The 16,625-nt window shown below is 42.0% G+C and overlaps 2 protein-coding genes and 2 long non-coding RNA genes across 6 annotated transcripts in view; 2 read left to right on the top strand and 2 right to left on the bottom strand.

The window, feature by feature from the left end:
- The window catches only part of SMURF2 (SMAD specific E3 ubiquitin protein ligase 2), a 120,781-nt gene extending 116,516 nt beyond the window's left edge, over nt 1-4,265 (top strand). For 2 of the 3 annotated variants that reach the window (XM_045490674.1, XM_045490673.1), the window contains 2 exons: nt 539-614; nt 926-4,265. In XM_045490674.1, coding sequence (XP_045346630.1) covers nt 539-614; nt 926-1,025 — 176 coding nt within the window. In that variant the 3' untranslated portion in view covers nt 1,026-4,265. The remainder of the gene's footprint in view (nt 1-538; nt 615-925) is intronic. The other variant, XM_045490677.1, reaches the window with a different exon arrangement.
- On the bottom strand, nt 3,702-10,259 carry LOC123604505. The gene is made up of 2 exons (XR_006715349.1): nt 10,054-10,259; nt 3,702-4,655 (listed from the first exon to the last, which is right to left on the bottom strand). It is a non-coding gene; the product is annotated as an uncharacterized LOC123604505 (long non-coding RNA).
- The window catches only part of LOC123604506, a 26,097-nt gene continuing 14,564 nt past the window's right edge, over nt 5,093-16,625 (top strand). The window contains exon 1 of the long non-coding RNA XR_006715350.1: nt 5,093-5,145. This is a non-coding gene — a long non-coding RNA (uncharacterized LOC123604506). The remainder of the gene's footprint in view (nt 5,146-16,625) is intronic.
- Nucleotides 10,435-16,625, bottom strand: part of CEP95 (centrosomal protein 95) — a 44,210-nt gene continuing 38,019 nt past the window's right edge. Inside the window, exons 14-20 of the mRNA XM_045490666.1 lie at nt 15,714-15,846; nt 14,685-14,854; nt 14,496-14,570; nt 13,309-13,461; nt 11,626-11,772; nt 11,064-11,135; nt 10,435-10,778 (exon numbers count right to left, since the gene is read on the bottom strand). Of these exons, the coding sequence (XP_045346622.1) occupies nt 10,602-10,778; nt 11,064-11,135; nt 11,626-11,772; nt 13,309-13,461; nt 14,496-14,570; nt 14,685-14,854; nt 15,714-15,846 (927 nt within the window). The 3' untranslated portion in view covers nt 10,435-10,601. The remainder of the gene's footprint in view (nt 10,779-11,063; nt 11,136-11,625; nt 11,773-13,308; nt 13,462-14,495; nt 14,571-14,684; nt 14,855-15,713; nt 15,847-16,625) is intronic.

Genomic DNA, 16,625 nt, shown 5'->3' with positions numbered 1-16,625 from the left:
AGCTCTCATTAGCCGACTACCCAGATGCGTAAAGTGAAGCTGTATTTCTGCATACCCGTTGATGGGGTGTCTTACGTTAACTGAGATTTATTCCATAGGCTGCTAATCTTTTGTTCTCAGCCAAGTTTGAGGCATGAAACCTGAATTTGTATTTAGGTTGTCATCTTTTTGAGTTTGTGTGTGTGTGTGTGTGTGTGTGTGTGTGTGTGTGTGTATTTGATCTTGGATTTGTCCATTTACTTTTCTTCTCACGCTTTTGGCACATTGATTTTTTTTAGAAGATAGAAGTTGGTGAAGGATTTCCATCCTGGACTGTTTGTCAAATGAAATGCTAGCATATTAAGGAATCCAGTGTTTTCCAAGGTCATTTCCAGCTTTCAAAACCCAGGTTCTTTGCCTGCTGCCCTTGGCAGCTTATGTGGAGTCACCAGTATCCCCATCCATAGGCCCTGTGGTTTATGTACCAGTTTTCTTCCCAGATTTTGGAGACCAATGCAGGCAGGTGCGGTGACGTGACCCACATTTACTTGCTTTGCAGGTGCTGCTGGCCCACGACTCTTCACCATACACCAGATCGATGCCTGCACCAACAACCTGCCAAAGGCCCACACGTGGTAAGCTATTTTTGAAGCTTTCCCATCCTTCCTCATATGTGCGTGTTAGTTTTAAACCGATGTTTCATTTTCTGTTCTTATTACTAAAAGGACCTCTAAAAGGAATGATAAGCAGTTTTTAAGTGATTTAAGATTATTCAGAAATTGGTAGGAAAACCCAAAAGTGGCAGTTTCTACTTTAGAGAAATACAGCCTTTTTTTGTAATTTTCTGCGTGTCACAAAAAGTGATATGACCGTATTAGTACACACTTAGGAGGCCAGTTTGCTGACTTTGAATAAACTGCGTTATATCTAATGTGCTTATTTCCAGCTTCAATCGAATAGACATTCCGCCCTATGAAAGCTATGAAAAGTTATACGAAAAGCTGCTAACGGCCATCGAAGAGACATGTGGGTTTGCTGTGGAATGATGAACTTCACGGATTTACCCCGGACTCTATTTATACCCTGACCGACAGCCTCCTTTCAGCAAAGTTGCCCGGAATGCTGAAATACAGGAAAATGCCCCACCCCCCCTAAAAAAAAAAAAAATGTTTAGGACACTGTGAGGGGAAAGGACAATTTTGAAATTCCTTTTCAAGGAAAAAAGAGGTCTTTATGCTTTGCCATGAGGCCACACTCAGCTGCTATTTAAAATTAATATCTTGAACCTAAAGAATGCTGACTTTTCCTACATTTCCAGAGTTAGGCAGTATTCTACACTTAAAGACTACTACTATTTTTATAAAAAGGTAATCTATTCAGATCGCTCCACAGATTTCAAGTCTCTCAAACATCAAGACAACTCCAGCAGTCGGTACACATCACATTTCATTTGGATCGAACACATGATTTTGAACAGTTCCTGTACTTGCTCTTTGTAAAAAGAAATAAAATTATTTTGAACGATTCTACTTTGTAAACAATTGGCTAAAGGAATCATTATCTTAAAAAAAAAAAGCCATTTACACGTTTAATTACATTTTTCTATAGCAAAGCATTATATTTTAAAAGCATTATATGTTTCAACCTAGCCTAAGCGAGTCTTTTGTATTTTTTTCAAGCACGAATTTCCTGGAATACAGCTACATAATTTTGGTTGTCAGATTCCTAATGCAACCATTTAGTCTAAACTTAACTAGCTTATTTGATACAGTAAGATGCATTCAGGGCTCCTTGTTTTTAAGAGACTTTAAAAAAACCCTAATTTTTTATCTTGAATCAATATGATCAGGTATTTTGGATTTACTTTTCATCTTAAATGGAAATACTGCATTTTTATTGCTCCTCAGATCATGTAGATGGGATGGGATTTTCATTCTTTTGCTGGGTCAGCTTATCTTTAATACAGATGCTGTTTCTGTAAACCAAAGTCTCCTATAACAAGTGCACCTAATTTATATTATATTTGAATTACGGTCTGAGTTTCTATCAAGTAAACCATCCAGAATCTTTGTTTAGCTGCTCATGATGTTTTAATCAGCTAAAATTACGAAAAAGGAAAAATTTTATTTAGCAAGCTTAGAAAATCCTGTTTTTACCTAATAAAGTGGGCATGGGATGGGGCAGGGGGTAGGATTACTGAAGCAATAGTGATTCTGGATCTCTGGTATAAATTACTTTAGAACCGGAGAGTTCACTTGGGAGGTGAGGGAATCCCAGTTCCCTGGGTGTTGATCAGCATCTGATTTTGAAATCTCCAGATTCGGCTTTCAAGGTGCGTGACCCAGAAGGCAGCCAAAGTTCTGGAGTGAGGGATTGAAAAAATCTGAAGTCATGGATGAATTTTTAAATTCAGCTATCAGAAATCTGCATTATATATATACATTTCTTACATTGATGTGAATCAAGGGCTAATTTTAACAAGAGCTCTGTTTAAATTTTGCAGCTTAATGATCAAGTGATAGGTCCTTTGCGTTCTTTCGTTTGATGGATTGGTTTTCAGTCTGTGTCCAGGAGCCAAGGGGTTCCCGCGAGGTGCATCAGAAGTACTGGCTTAAGACAGGAGAGACAGAGAGGGCAAGGAAGGCCTCGTTGGTCTTTGGGCAGGAGCCGCCAGCTCCCCACCCCTACCCCCTTTCCCTAGAGCAGCCCCCACTTTGTCTGTTCTGTGTATTGGGATTCCAAGTAAGCCTTCATGGGGTGGGAGGCTGGGGAGGGGATAAAGGAAGCGGAAATTTTGCCGTTTAAAACAAACAAAGCTGAGAACTACTTGTGTGGTTTCTAAGTATTTGAATCCATTTCATTCAGCCAGATCGGACTGCTGCGTGCAGGTTAGTTAGTCATAGTCATAACTGTGCGGGGGTAACGTGCTTACGCGGACCTTTTCCTTCCCAGACACTTGGTGTTTCCCCGCTGCGTTGTTCGTAGTACCTGAGAACATCTTGAAATGTACAGAAAAGGTTTCTGAGCTATTGGATGGTCAGTGTTCAGCTCTCACAATAGTACCTTACTGGTTCAGGTCTGTCTGTCTCCTATTAAAGCACTAGTGCAGCATGATTGTGCCCACTCTTCTAATCTTCTAAAAAGTAAGTACGCGACGAACGCTTTAGAGAAATCTTGACTGACGGATGCAGTGATAAATGCTACTGTCATAATGGACAATAAAGCAGGCTCATACCATCGCTTCTGAGTGCCTTTTTAACTTTATAATAATGACTTAATAGAGCTTTAAAAGAAATCTACCCTAACGGTCTATGGTATCACCAACATAATTTATAAAGACACGACTTAGATTTCATTTTCAAAATGAGGTTACCTGATTTCTTCCAAATAGGTGCTAAGCAAACCAAACCCCCCAATGTGTCATTGAATTTTGGACTTGCACCTCATGTTTAATGTGAATATTTATTTCCACATATCCCTCTTAGCTGGGCTTTTTCCCAATCTCTTCCTCTGGCCGTGCTATTTCCGGTATGAGAGGTCACCTTTCCTTAACCCTGCCTTTCCATCATGAATGCTTAAGTATGAACTTTTGAGCGCTCATGTGCAGTACAGAGGTGAGTTTTGTTGCAAAGGGTCTTCTTGAATTTTTTAAATAGTGCTGTGTATAGTGTACATTTTGTTTTGCACATAGTTTGTTGCCCTGATTGGGTTTTATTTTTATCGTCTTTTTTTTTTTTTTTTTTTTTTTTTTTTTTTTTTTTACCCCCCTACAGTTCAGAGCACAGATTTCCTTTCGTTTTAAATCCAAGGTAATTTGCTTTCTTTTACAACACTAAGTCTGCTTTGACCTTCCAGTGCATTGAACTGGTTGCACTGTTGGGAGTTAGAGATTGTTCCGGTCGTCGTTACGGTTTGATAGAGCAGCTCTTTTCTGCCTGTTTTGTTCAGCTGCAGCACACGGCCGACAGGTGCCATTTGTGGTATCGAGCGCTCTTACGTGAGGGTGACGATTGTACCAAGCGCTGAGTTGTTTTGTTTCTAGATGTAATTAGTCCACTTAATGTAATATTCTTCCTTCTCTCAAACTGACTTTAAAAACAAAGTTTTATCGTTTTCATTGTACTTGTATTTATTACAGAGTGTTTTAGCTTTGATATTCTTTGTATTTTCACTCCGTTGTTACATGAGCTTTATCAATAACATCTGTATAAATGGTTTTTAAAAATTAACTATGTATGTGCCCATGCCGAAGTTGAGCAATAAAATGAATGCTGTTTGCACTGTCACAGCATCGAAGTTTTTAAAGAATATGGAGTTTATAATGAATTGCTTTGGACAAAAAAGCTTCACGACTGGCTTTGCAAAGAGTGACAGCGTATGAGGCATCAAGTGAGGAGTTTAAGGGGATTCACATGCCTGCCTTAGTTGTGGCCCATGTCGCGCTGCAGCGCTCCGGAGCGCCCGGGACCCCCCCGTGTCTCCAGGTAGAGTGGGGAAGGGGCTGGTGTGCTCCTGCCACGGCACGTCGGTGGGCTGGCAGGAGCCGTTGGGAGGCCGTGTGGAGCTGGGTGTCTGAGGCTGCCCTGGGCTCGCTGGGGAGCGGGCCATCCCGTGACCGTGCCTGTCCAGGCCCCTGGGGGGCCTCATTTGCTCCCGTGGCGTTGAGCGGTCAAATCCTCGAAATGAAAAGGAGAAACCAATTACATTTTTCCGAGAAACCAAGACCTTAAGGATCGTGATCCACAACTCTATAAATGATAGTGGATCAAAGTCCACTAAATATACAGGTGGAAAAAGGAACGGGTGCGATGTTTTCCATGCAGCGTGTAGCCTGTGTGAGTCTCTCCGTAGCACAGGCCACACAGAGAGGAAGGTCGGGAGATGCAGTGTGAGTGGTAGTGGCTTATTACAGTTCATAGGATGGCATAGTGTCCGTTTTTTACATCATTTTGAAAAATTTTTTTTTTGCTTTGTCTCATTGCCACGTTTACTGGTTATTATCTACAATTTGTAGTGTTAGTATAGTAAGGATTTTTTTTTTTTTTAATACTTATTTTTGAGAGAGAGAAGGAGACACAGAATCAGAAGCAGGTTCCAGGCTCCGAGCTGTCAGCACAGAGCCCAACATGGGGCTCGAACTCATGAACCATGAGATCATGAGCTGAAGTCAGACGCTCAACTGACTGAGCCACCCAGGTGCCCCAGCATTTTAGTATTTTTATAATCTGTAAATTACCCAGAAGTTTGATTTGGTATGTGTTCTGTTTTTCTGCTGTGGGGCGACCTAGAAGCTTTGTCTCTTCATTATAACGAAGCGTAACCTTGGTACCCACTGCATTTGTTGTATTTTATATCCTAAACGCTTAGTTAGGATATATAAAACAGAACGAGAGCCTCCTAACAGGATAGAGGTAATTATACAGAAAAAGGTTACATTCCTATGTTAATACTCCTAGCAAACTGGACAAGCCAGATTTTACAATTACATTTTATTAGGTATTTGCATGGACTTATTTCTGTTCATTCAGCAGATACCTACTGTGCTCCTACTACGTGTCAGGCTCTGTGCCAGCTGCGGGGGATATGGCTTCTTCCTTGTGTTTGTGTTCATTATACAGTTGGCTACGTTTCCAGGGTAATGTGCTCAACGGTTGCCGATCGCATACTTTTGTGGGTATTTGGGCTACGGTTTATCTAGATTCACATTAGTCTATAATATGAGCTGTAAACCCCACCGGGTGGGTGAGGGACCCTTCCAGGGTGTTTCTCCTGCCTGCAACCCCCCCCCCCCCCCCCCCCCCCGCCAGGTGTTCTCCAAGTGTTCTGACTTTCAACACAGGAACTGGGAGTGAAGACGCACATCAGACTCCACCTTTCAGACGCTCACTTCTCCCAGAGATGATGCCGGCGCGGCCAGGTGCAGGAGCGAGACCAGACGGGCAAAGTATTTTTTATCTTTAATTGAGGTATAACTGACCCGTAATGTTAGGTTCAGCTGTACAGCTTTCTGATTTGGTGTGTGTATAGATACGGAATGATCACCACGGTAACATCTAGTATAACATCCGTCACCACATACAAATTTTTTTGTGGTGAGAACTTTTAAGACCCAGTAGCAACTTTCAAATATGCAATACAATATTAACTATAGTCGCCATGCTGTACATTAATCCCTGTGGCTTATTCATTTTTTAAAAATTTCTAAATGTTTATTTTTGAAAGCGAGGGACAGAGCACAAGTGGGGGAGGGGCAGAGAGAGGGGGACACAGAATTCGAAGCAGGCTCCAGGCTCCGAGCCGTCAGCAGAGCCCGACGCAGGGCTGGAACCTGTGAACCGCGAGATCATGACCTGAGCTGAAGTTGGACACTTAACCGACTGAGCCACTCAGGCGCCCCGGCTTAATTCATTTTATAACTGGAAGTTTGTACTTTTTGATTCCTTTCACCCATTTTGTCCCCCACCTCTGGCAACCACCAACCTTTTTTCTGGTTCTATGAGCTCCGTTTCGTTCGTTTTTAGGTATTTGTATTTCTGACCTATTTCACTTAGCAGAACACCCTTGAGGTCCATCATGTTGCAGATAGTAAGATTTCCTTTTTTTTTAATGGCTGAATAATATTACATTATGTTTAAACACTGTTTTCTCTTACTGACACTTAAGTTTCCATATTTTGGCTATCGTTAAAGCTGCAAGGAACAAGGCGGTGCGTGCATCTTTTCCAGGTAGTGTTTTCATTTCTCCAGATGAATACCTGGAAGGGGAATTGCTGAGCCATGCAGTAATTCTATTTTTAATTTTGGGGGAACTTCCTTATTTTCTGTAGTGACGGCGCCATTTTACATTGCCACCAACAGTGCACAACGGTTTCCTCTCAATCCACGTCCTCACCCACACTTCTTTCTGGTAACAGTCATCCTAACAGGTGTGAGGTGGTTTTGATTTGCATTTCCCTGATTAGAGTTGAACACCTTCTCGTGTACCTGTTGGCCCTTTGTGTGTCGTCTTTGGCAAAATGTCTTTTCAGTCCCTCTGTCCTTTTTTTATTTGGATAGTTTTTTTGCTACTGAGTTGTATGAATTTCTCTATTTTGGATATTAACCCCTTATCAGATTTATCTCATTTGCAAATACTTCCCCCCATTCAATAGGTTGCCTTTTTGTTGGTTTCCTTTGTTGTGCAGAATAAGCTTTTTAGTTTGATGTAGTCCCGCTTATTGCTTTCTGCTTTTGGTGTCAAAGCCAAAAAAAAATCAAGACCAATGTCGAGGGGCTTACTACCCATGTTTCCTCTAGGAGCTTTATGGTTCCAGGTCTTACGTTCAGGTCTTTACTACGTTTGGAGTTAATTTTTGCGTATGTATTGTTTTGCATGGAGCTGTCCAGTTTTCCCAACACCATTTGTCAAAGAGACTGTCCTTTCCCCGCTATATATTCTTGGCTCACTTGTTGTAAATGAACTGACCACGTATGTGTGGGTTTATTTCTGGGCTCTTCATTCTGTTCCACTGATCTGTGTGTCTGTTTTTATGCCAATACCATACTGTTTTGATTATTAACAGCTTTGTAGTATAGTTTGAAATCAGGGAGCATGATGCTTCCAGGTTTGTTCAGAGGGCAAAGTTTTAAAGGCAGATGAGTTTCCTGTTTTTTTAAGACAAGAAGAAATTGGTCCTATCCAATTAGCTGGGTAAGGTTTGAATGGCTGAGAATGCCAGATAAAACAGGTTTTCAGCACGTCTAGATTTGTGATTTTAACACAAATTGAGTTGCAGCTCTAGCCCCAATTTTGGATTCTTCTGGTAGTTTATGTCATTTCTCTTAATGACACTCTTCTGTCTGCTGTGCCCTTCTCATTCTCTATTCATTTTTTTATTGTGGTGCTTCTTGTCACTGCAAATAAGTTTTCCCTGTATCCTCAGCCCCCTCACTAACGCTCTGTTCTCTTGGCTGACCTCAACGCTGGTTCTTCCTTTTCCTTCCCATGTTTTTCAGAGGAGGCAGCTAATTCTCCAGCGCCCCACCATACAGTAATGCATATACACAGCTAAACATACAAAGTTTGTCATATACACTTAAGAACCTTAAAGAAAAAAGAAAAACAACCTTCATCGCCCCTCCCCCTGGCCCCAGTCTTGCTTTCCAGATGGCATTAATCCCAAATATTCGGTCAGCTCTGCTGTTTCTTCCATGTTTCTAAGTGACATGTTAATATTACTCATTAATTTTAAACCGTCTGGTTAGTTTCCTTTTATGGTAGTTAAGGATTTATAAACTTCCACCAATCCGCCTCTTTCCCTCCCCACTCATATGTCATATCGCAGTTCTAAGTACTTTTTTTTTTTTTTTTTAATTTTTTTTTTTCAACGTTTATTTATTTTTGGGACAGAGAGAGAGCATGAACGGGGGAGGGGCAGAGAGAGAGGGAGACACAGAATCGGAAACAGGCTCCAGGCTCTGAGCCATCAGCCCAGAGCCCAACGCGGGGCTCGAACTCACGGACCGCGAGATCGTGACCTGGCTGAAGTCGGACGCTTAACCGACTGCGCCACCCAGGCGCCCCTCTAAGTACATTTTCAAATGCATGCATGATTGGGAGCGTTTCCTGCGTTCTTCCCTCTCCACAGGCACTTGGATGGAAACATCTTCTACTTGCTGAGTTACCACTTCATTTGCTTTCTGTTTTTTGAAAAGAAGTTGGCATCTTTGAATGTGTCCTCCTCTCCTATTCTTTGACCTTTGCTTAGTAGTCCTATCCTTTTCCTGCTAAATTCCCTCACCCATTCTTTTTGGTTATTCCTAGTTATTTCTTAGCTTGGTAAAGAGCTGGTGGAACTAGCAACTTAGGAGCACTCCTAGGGGCGCCTGGGTGGCGCAGTCGGTTGGGCATCCGACTTCAGCCAGGTCACGATCTTGCGGTCTGTGAGTGCGAGCCCCACATCAGGCTCTGGGCTGATGGCTCGGAGCCTGGAGCCTGTTTCCGATTCTGTGTCTCCCTCGCTCTCTGCCCCTCCCCCGTTCATGCTCTGTCTCTGTCTCAAAAATAAATAAAAACGTTGAAAAAAAAAAATTAAAAAAAAAAAAAAGAGTACTCCTAAAACATGTAATATTTAAAAATAAAAGTATCATTATACTTGTTTTAACAAATTCAAATAGTATTAAAGTATATCAAGCACAGAATGAAAGTTTGTATAATCAGAGTGACACCTCTTAATGTTTGGGGCCTATTCTTCCAGACGTCTCTATTGGTTATAGTTGTTGACCCTTGAACTACCTGGGTCCATTTATACATGAATTTTTTTGTATAGTACTATAAAATACTATAGTATTTTAATATTTTTTTCTCTAGGTTTATTATAAGAATACAGTAGATAATACATATACAAAATGTCTTAATTTTTGTCGGTAACGCTTCTGGTCAGCAGTAGGCTATTAGTAGTAAAGTTTTTGGGGAGTCAGAAGTTATACATGGATTTTTGACTGCACGGGGCAGTTGTCCAAAGGTCAACTACATACTGCATTATATGGGAGATCCACCCATACCACAGCTTTTAAAGTAAAATAGTATCACGGTGTATAGTTTCATTTGCTCATTTTACTCAAATATATCGTGGATAACAGATCTACTTTCATTTTTTCTCTTCATAACCATTTTTAGAATTCACGTTGTAGCCCTTACAGACCTAGCCTTGTCTTGTGCACGTCCCTGATCCTTTCCATTCACCTGCACTCACTCCCTTGTCCTGGTAGATCACAGCTGTCTGGATGTCTGTCTGCAAGACCAGCGGATCCCACGGCTCATGCTCCCAGGGCCTCTGTTGTGGTTCATCGCCATTGCTACTCTCTACGTTCCCTAACCGGAGCCTCTCTTCTCCCCTTCAGTCCTTTCCTGGGGTCCCGTGCCATTCTCTGGCTCTGATCAGCAAAGTCCCCCTGTCTTCAACTGCTCTGGAGCCTTCCTCCCCACGGAAGGTGTGGTGCCTTCCTGCTGGGTGTGGGGTTTTCTCCTCCTCCACACCAGAAATAGGCTTGGTGTGCACTTGCCTACTTCCAGTCCACTGTGCCTCCTCCCTACCTGCAGGCACGAGTGCTCCTTCGAGGCACACGCCTTCTGGCTTTCCACACTCCGCCTCTTCTCACGCCGTCCCCTGACAACGAACAGAAGCCACAGCCACAAATTCTCACCTTCAGCCACCAGGTGAAAAATCTACACACACATGCTCTTTTAAAGGTTTAACCCCAGCTCCCACTGCTGATGATGAGCCCACACTTACAGCACTTTTCTGAATTAGAGATTTGTATTGTTTTTACCGAACTACAGCAATAGGTTTCAGGAGCTTGCTGCTCAATCAAGGCCTATTAACTAACTGCTTTGGTGCAAATATGACTAATGAAGAGTGTGTGCCTTTATTCCCCGCCCCCCCCCCCCCCTTTAACTTATAAATTCACAGCAGTGTACTTCAAGAAAATTTTTATTTAAAAAAATCATGTCATAAAAAGTACTGGAATGAATGTAGAAGTAAAGCATTTGGAAAGGAGTCTCCTGGTTTCGAGTGTTTACTGGCTCAGTTCTAGCTCTGTCCTGGTAACGTCCTCCAGAAACTTCACTTACAAAATCTGGTCTCATGGGAAGGGATTTTTACTGTACTGAAAAGAAGCCAGATGAAGGCGCGATCTGAAGCGCTCAGCTTCCAGTTCCCGGAAGAAAGCATCGTCGTCATCCTGGGTGATCATGCACTGAAGTTGTTGGATCTCCTTCTCCATCTTCGACCTCAGCTCCCTCTTCACCTTATATAGTGTCTGCAAGAGAACTCACGTCACCTGCTGTTCACGTTTGTCCGGGCCCAACTCTTGTTACACCCTCGCCACTTTCTAGCTCCTCCAGCCCCTGCAGTTGCAGGAATTTAGCAGCAGCTCTTACAGAGACTTCACAGGTAAAATGAACACATGATAAATCCTATTTATCGGATTAACCATCGTATGTTCTGGATCGTAGATGGATCTTCTCCATTTCCCTTAAAACGTGTACTATAGTTGTTTTCTAGTTCTGAAAACTATAAATCAATGATTTCTATTAATTATTACCTGTGCCTGGGATCTCTCTCTGGCTTTGAGTTCCTGGCGTTCTTGTGATATGGCTTCTGCCAGCAATGAAAACTGTTCATAGAGAGGACAAAAACCAAATGTTTTACCTATAGCCCAAATAGAACAATTCTTATATTGAAAGTTCATAGACTTAAAAAAAAAATTTTTTTTAAGTTTATTTCTGAAGAGACAGGGAGTGAGAGTGCAAGCTGGGGAGAGCAGAGAGGGAGACACAGGATCCAAAGTGGGCTCTGAGCTGTCAGTACAGAGAGCCTAATGCAGGTCTGAACTCACGAACTAGGAGATCAAGACCCGAGCCAAAGTCAGATGCTTAACCGACTGAGCCACCCAGGTGCCCCTTAAAATCTTTAACAGAACCAGGGCAATGCAGATTCTGTACCGTGGTCAAGGACTAGCTTACTGTGAATCACCAGTGCAACCTGTATGGACAGGTTCTGAATGGATACATAGAGGCTTTTTATTAAACATACAAAGCTGATCTTTGACACAACGTGGTCAGGATTAAGCACATTAGGATGTGAACAAGCGACAGTGAGCCCACCTGGTCTTTATAGTAGTTCTCCATGGAGTCCAGTTCATTCTGGTGCTGTCTCTTTTGTTCAGCTCGCTTTTCTTTGGCATAGTTTCTTAGGTCTCGTAATCTTTGCTTTTGAATTTGTAAACCTTCTTCAAACAACTTCTTAAATATCTGTTGTTAGAAAAATAAAGTTAATGCTGAACTTTTCATGGAGGAATAGAAACATTTTGTCCAGCTGGTCCAGCTACACTGATTGTATTTCACAAAGTCTTTTTAAGTAACAGCTTTGTTGAGATACAACCCACATACCATAAAATTCACCCTTTGAAGAGGTACAATTCAGAAAGTTTTTGTATATTCAGACTTGTGCAACCATCGTCACTAACCTCAGGACATTTTTATCATTCCAAAAAGAAACCGTACACCCATTAGCAGCCACTCCTCCATCACCCCCCGACTCCCTGCAACCACTAATGTACTTTCCAGGTCTATATACCCTGGAGATTTCATATAAGTGGAATCCTAAAATATGTGGCCTTTTGTATGTGGCTTCTTTCGCTTATTAGCATGTTTTCAAGGTTCATCGATATTGTAGCAGGTATCAATACCTCATTCCTTTTTATTGCCACATAACATCCTATTCTATGGGTATATCACATTTTGTTTATCCATTCGTCAGCCGACGGGCCTCTGGAGTTTCTTTCTTCTTTTCAGGTATTATAAATAAGGTGCTATAGGTTATTTGCATGAACATGTATCTAGGAGTGAAACTGCGGAGTCCTACAGTAGCTCTGTGTTCAACCTCCTGAGGAACTGCCAGACTGTTATCTAAGGTGGTCGCACCATTCTGCCAGCCCTGCGTGAGGGCTGTAACTTCTCCATAACCTTGCCAACACCTTGTTTATTTTAGCCATTTTAGTGAGAGGTTTCCCATGGTGGTTTTGATTTGTACTTCCTTAATGACCAGCGGTGTTCAGCATCCTTTCCTGTATCCCCAGAATTCTTTACTGATCTCAGAAAACAATTCTCAAGGAGTCATGTATATAGGGGAAGAACCCCAGCCAGAGAAGGAACAAATGGCGCATTTACAGATGCGCACAACTGAGGGTGAGGTGGTTATATGAGCCAGAGGAAAACAGATTATTCAAAGGATTTGGATATGCCCACTTTCGTTATGGCCATGCATTCATCAGTCAGCGGTGTCAGTCAAGTTACTTAACCTCTCAAAGCCTTAGCAGCATCATTTAGTAATGCTAATAGTAGCAGCCCAGTCAACTGTAATTACCTCAATGTTTTACTCTAGAGATGAAATTTACTACCAGTTTGTACTCTCAAAATATTAAGCATTTCAGCTTAAGACAACAACCTACACTCCTTTTCTGATTTTATGTGGAATCCAGCTCATCTAGTCACACCTTTGATTCCTGTTCCTTCTAACACATTCGCAAACCCCTTATAGCAATTGTCCTGGAGGATAAGTGCAGAACAGAGGGAATGAAGGGCTCACATTCAGACGAGGGCAGTGGAGACTGAGAACAGACTGGGAGGCACCACACAGGTAATAAGAAACTTTCGTAGCCAGCACTTGAGGATTTGTATTTGGGTTATGGATTCAAATTGGGACAGGAGTCACAAAGAAGGTCATCCTGAAAGGTAACAGGTAAAATTCATCCTTTTGACAGGGGTTGGATAAAAAGCCATATTTACCATTTCTTCCCGGGTCCTCATTCTCATCATTTTTGCACGCAACTGAACTCTGTACTCATCGTAGTATTTTCGGGCACGGACAATCTGCTGCCGATTTTCCTTTATCTTTGACTGTGTCAACCTCTGCCTATGAATGCGGTCCTTGAAGTCTTGCTAGGAAAGGGAAAGGGAAAAAGAGGTTTAAGGACAAGAGGAAGACAGACTCTGGCATTCTTAACTGCCCTGTTCTGCACCAGGAGGTCCTTGTAAGCCAGGCCTGCGGAGCCAGGGGCCTATCACCTGGGCATAGGTCCTGAAAAACTATTGGCCCCCAGAAGCCTTCCAGCCTTTGGTAGGTTCATCACCAGTCTGAAGGGCCACCCCAACGAGCCCCTACTGCCGCAGGTGATCCAGGTGGAACTGAGGATCGCATCTCCCCATGTCCACCAGGGGTCACCTAAGCCCCACTCAGAAGCCAGGTTAAAAACAGTAGAAAAAAGGCATTCTGACTTTCAAGCAAAACTTGTTACCAAGATTATTTACATTGAAACTAAGGAAATTAGACTATATCTTGCAAAGCAGAGAGGATGAAATAAGGTCATCTACATAAAGCCCTCAACTCAGTGTTCAGACTCATACTTGTTTTCAGATGGCTTCCCTTTCTTTCCCTGGAACTGTTTAGGATTACAGTTGTCATTGCTTATCTCAACCAAGAGTTTTAAAATCTCCTCCTCTGGCATACTGTCTTTGACCTCTGTCCACTCCATTATACTCAACAGAGGATGGTGCGCCACGGACAGTTCTCAATCCACATTATGAGGGAAGGTGCTAGGCTACCTCAGCTCTCTACTTATGACCTGAAAGATCAGAGAGGACAAAAAACACTAAGTTACAACCACCTGGTACCTTGAAGGTGCTGTGGAGGTAGAGACAGACCTGATTTACCACAACCTTGCCCCTTGCTGATCACAGTGGGACCAAGTGTAAGCATCTCGAAGAAAACATCTGCATTATGTTACTATAAAGACCAAATGAAACTGTCTATACTAGCACCTTCCCCCCTCATCAGTTTTGGTTACAGCCCTAGATGCTTCCACAGGCAAGTGTTAAAGGTAAGTCTGTGGGACTATCACCCAGCTGTACAAATCCAAGTAATTAATATAACTTATAAAGTCAAAATTATAATATTCAACTTGCTCTTAACATACCAGTCTCTTGTTATGTTCATATTCTTTCTTGACAAGTACAGTAAGGAGGTCATGCTTTTTTAAGGCTTCTTCTATCTTTAGGGAGGAAAGGAAGGAAGGAGGTTATAATGCTATTCACTAGATTCTAAAAGATTAGCTCTTCCCCTTTCTCCTTTCTAATCCTATGCCTGAAATTGACAGGTAACTTACTTCATCCTGGAGTTTCTTCTTTGATCGATTTTCTCTACATGCATCTTTTCTGAGCTGTTCAACCTGTGTAATTTGCTGTTTCCACATTTTGCTTAGTGTTTCACCAGAAACATAGAGAAATGGAAACTGCTCCAGCATGAGGGGCAAGAGGCTGTGTTCATTCACTTTCACTGCAAGGTAAAAAAAAAAAACAAAAAAACAAAACAAAAAAAACCCAAACCCCCCTTCACCTGAGAGATTTGCTGACAGCTTTTAACAATAACTCTCATTCTACCTTCCTGGTAGAGCAGAGCTTATCTAAGTGATGCAGTTCAGATCCTGAAAAGAATACTTCCAGAAGTACGTCATTAACTTTTGCCCTCCTTCTCTGATCCCAGCACACCAACTACCAGAAAGGATGAAAATAAGCCCAAGAGATCTGACTGATGACACATGGTTCTCATGAAGTCCGTCCTGACTGCTCGGCTGACTCAGCGACTGGGGCGGACGCTGTGTGTGTGGTCACACACACGCTTCCCGGCCCTACTGGGCGGCAAAGTCTGTGTCTGATGGGATGTAGTCAGAAGGCCAGCAGTGTTTGAAACTGAACCCTGGCATTTCACATGACTTTGTTTTCCTTTTAACAGGACTCGAATGCTCACTGGCACCAACTGTCGATGTAATAGGAGCTGGATGGGCCATCTGCTTGCTTTGGACCTTCTCTTTGGTTCTACCGACTTGCCAGAAACAAAGATAAGGCAATTAAAGTGTGAGTGAGCAGAGTGAGGCTGAAGCTGCAGCAACAGGTAGTAGGCCTACCCTGTCTCTGGTACCAATATATAGGCCTCCCTAAGGTATTAAGAGTTCTAAATAAATGCCTTAAGAGTTTTCTCTCTCTCTACAGATATCAAGCATATGGCAGTGATAAAAGAGGGCACTTTCTCCAGCTAACTGGCAGATGTGAAGTTTTCAGTGCTGTGTCCCTTGGAATGTAGCACACACTTTCAAAGGATGCCAGTTTTCCGTGAAGCACAATTTTGTGGTTCTTACTTGGAACTGCTTTATTTGGCTTTGGCAAGCCACCTCTTGGACTTGGAGTTGTGGTCTTTCTAGAGTAAGTCTTCCAGGGCTGACTACGTTTTGTTGGAGTTCCTTTATGAACAGCTTCTCTGTATATTTTTTCCTTGGAAGCAGACATAAAACAGGATAGAAATAAGATAGAAGTCTAATAACTTTCATATATTATTACATATTGATAAAAATAGCTAACCAATCCCCAACCAAACTGTCGTACTTTACATTTCTAAAATCTGGTTAGTGTTTGTCTACTCTAAGTTAAAAGCATCTTTTGGCTTCTGGCACCTCTTGGAATTTGAAAAAGCGCTGAATCTTTTTTGAGTTTCATAGTCACCAGAGTCCCACACCCTAAATACAACCACCAGTAATACTTTGATGTACTTGCTTGACAACTTTTTCCATGTAGATTAAAAAAGTGCTTAAATAACATTTAGTTGCAATCATAATGTATTTTATATCCTGTTTTGTTCACGAACATTTCAGCATAAGCATTTTTCCTGTTTTCACTTAGTTTCTGTAACCATCCTTTTGAAAGGCAATGAAAATTTATGCTTTGGGTTTCTTCTCATCAGGCATAGAACAACTGAGATTATCTAACTCCCCTTTAACCTGTCAGCCTCAACTAGCTTTTCAACTACTGGTCAACTGCTAAACAACAGAACCACATAAGAACTGATGGCAGTTTGGGGCAGGAAGGAAAAATGCTAGTATTCTCTGATACCATGTCTTGCCACATTTTAGCAAGTTGGCTACCCTATAAATAAGAGAAAATCCTGCTTCGTGAAATCCTTTTTCTAAGGAGCTAATGAGTAAGGCCCTGTTCTTTTTTTCCTTTTAAAAAGATCATCTCTGTACTTGGCACTGATCTGATCAAATTGCATTTAT

Source organism: Leopardus geoffroyi, chromosome E1 (assembly GCF_018350155.1).
Source record: "Leopardus geoffroyi isolate Oge1 chromosome E1, O.geoffroyi_Oge1_pat1.0, whole genome shotgun sequence".
In the NCBI taxonomy this organism is placed as follows: Eukaryota; Metazoa; Chordata; class Mammalia; order Carnivora; family Felidae; genus Leopardus; species Leopardus geoffroyi.
This window is presented reverse-complemented; position numbering and strand designations above follow the sequence as displayed.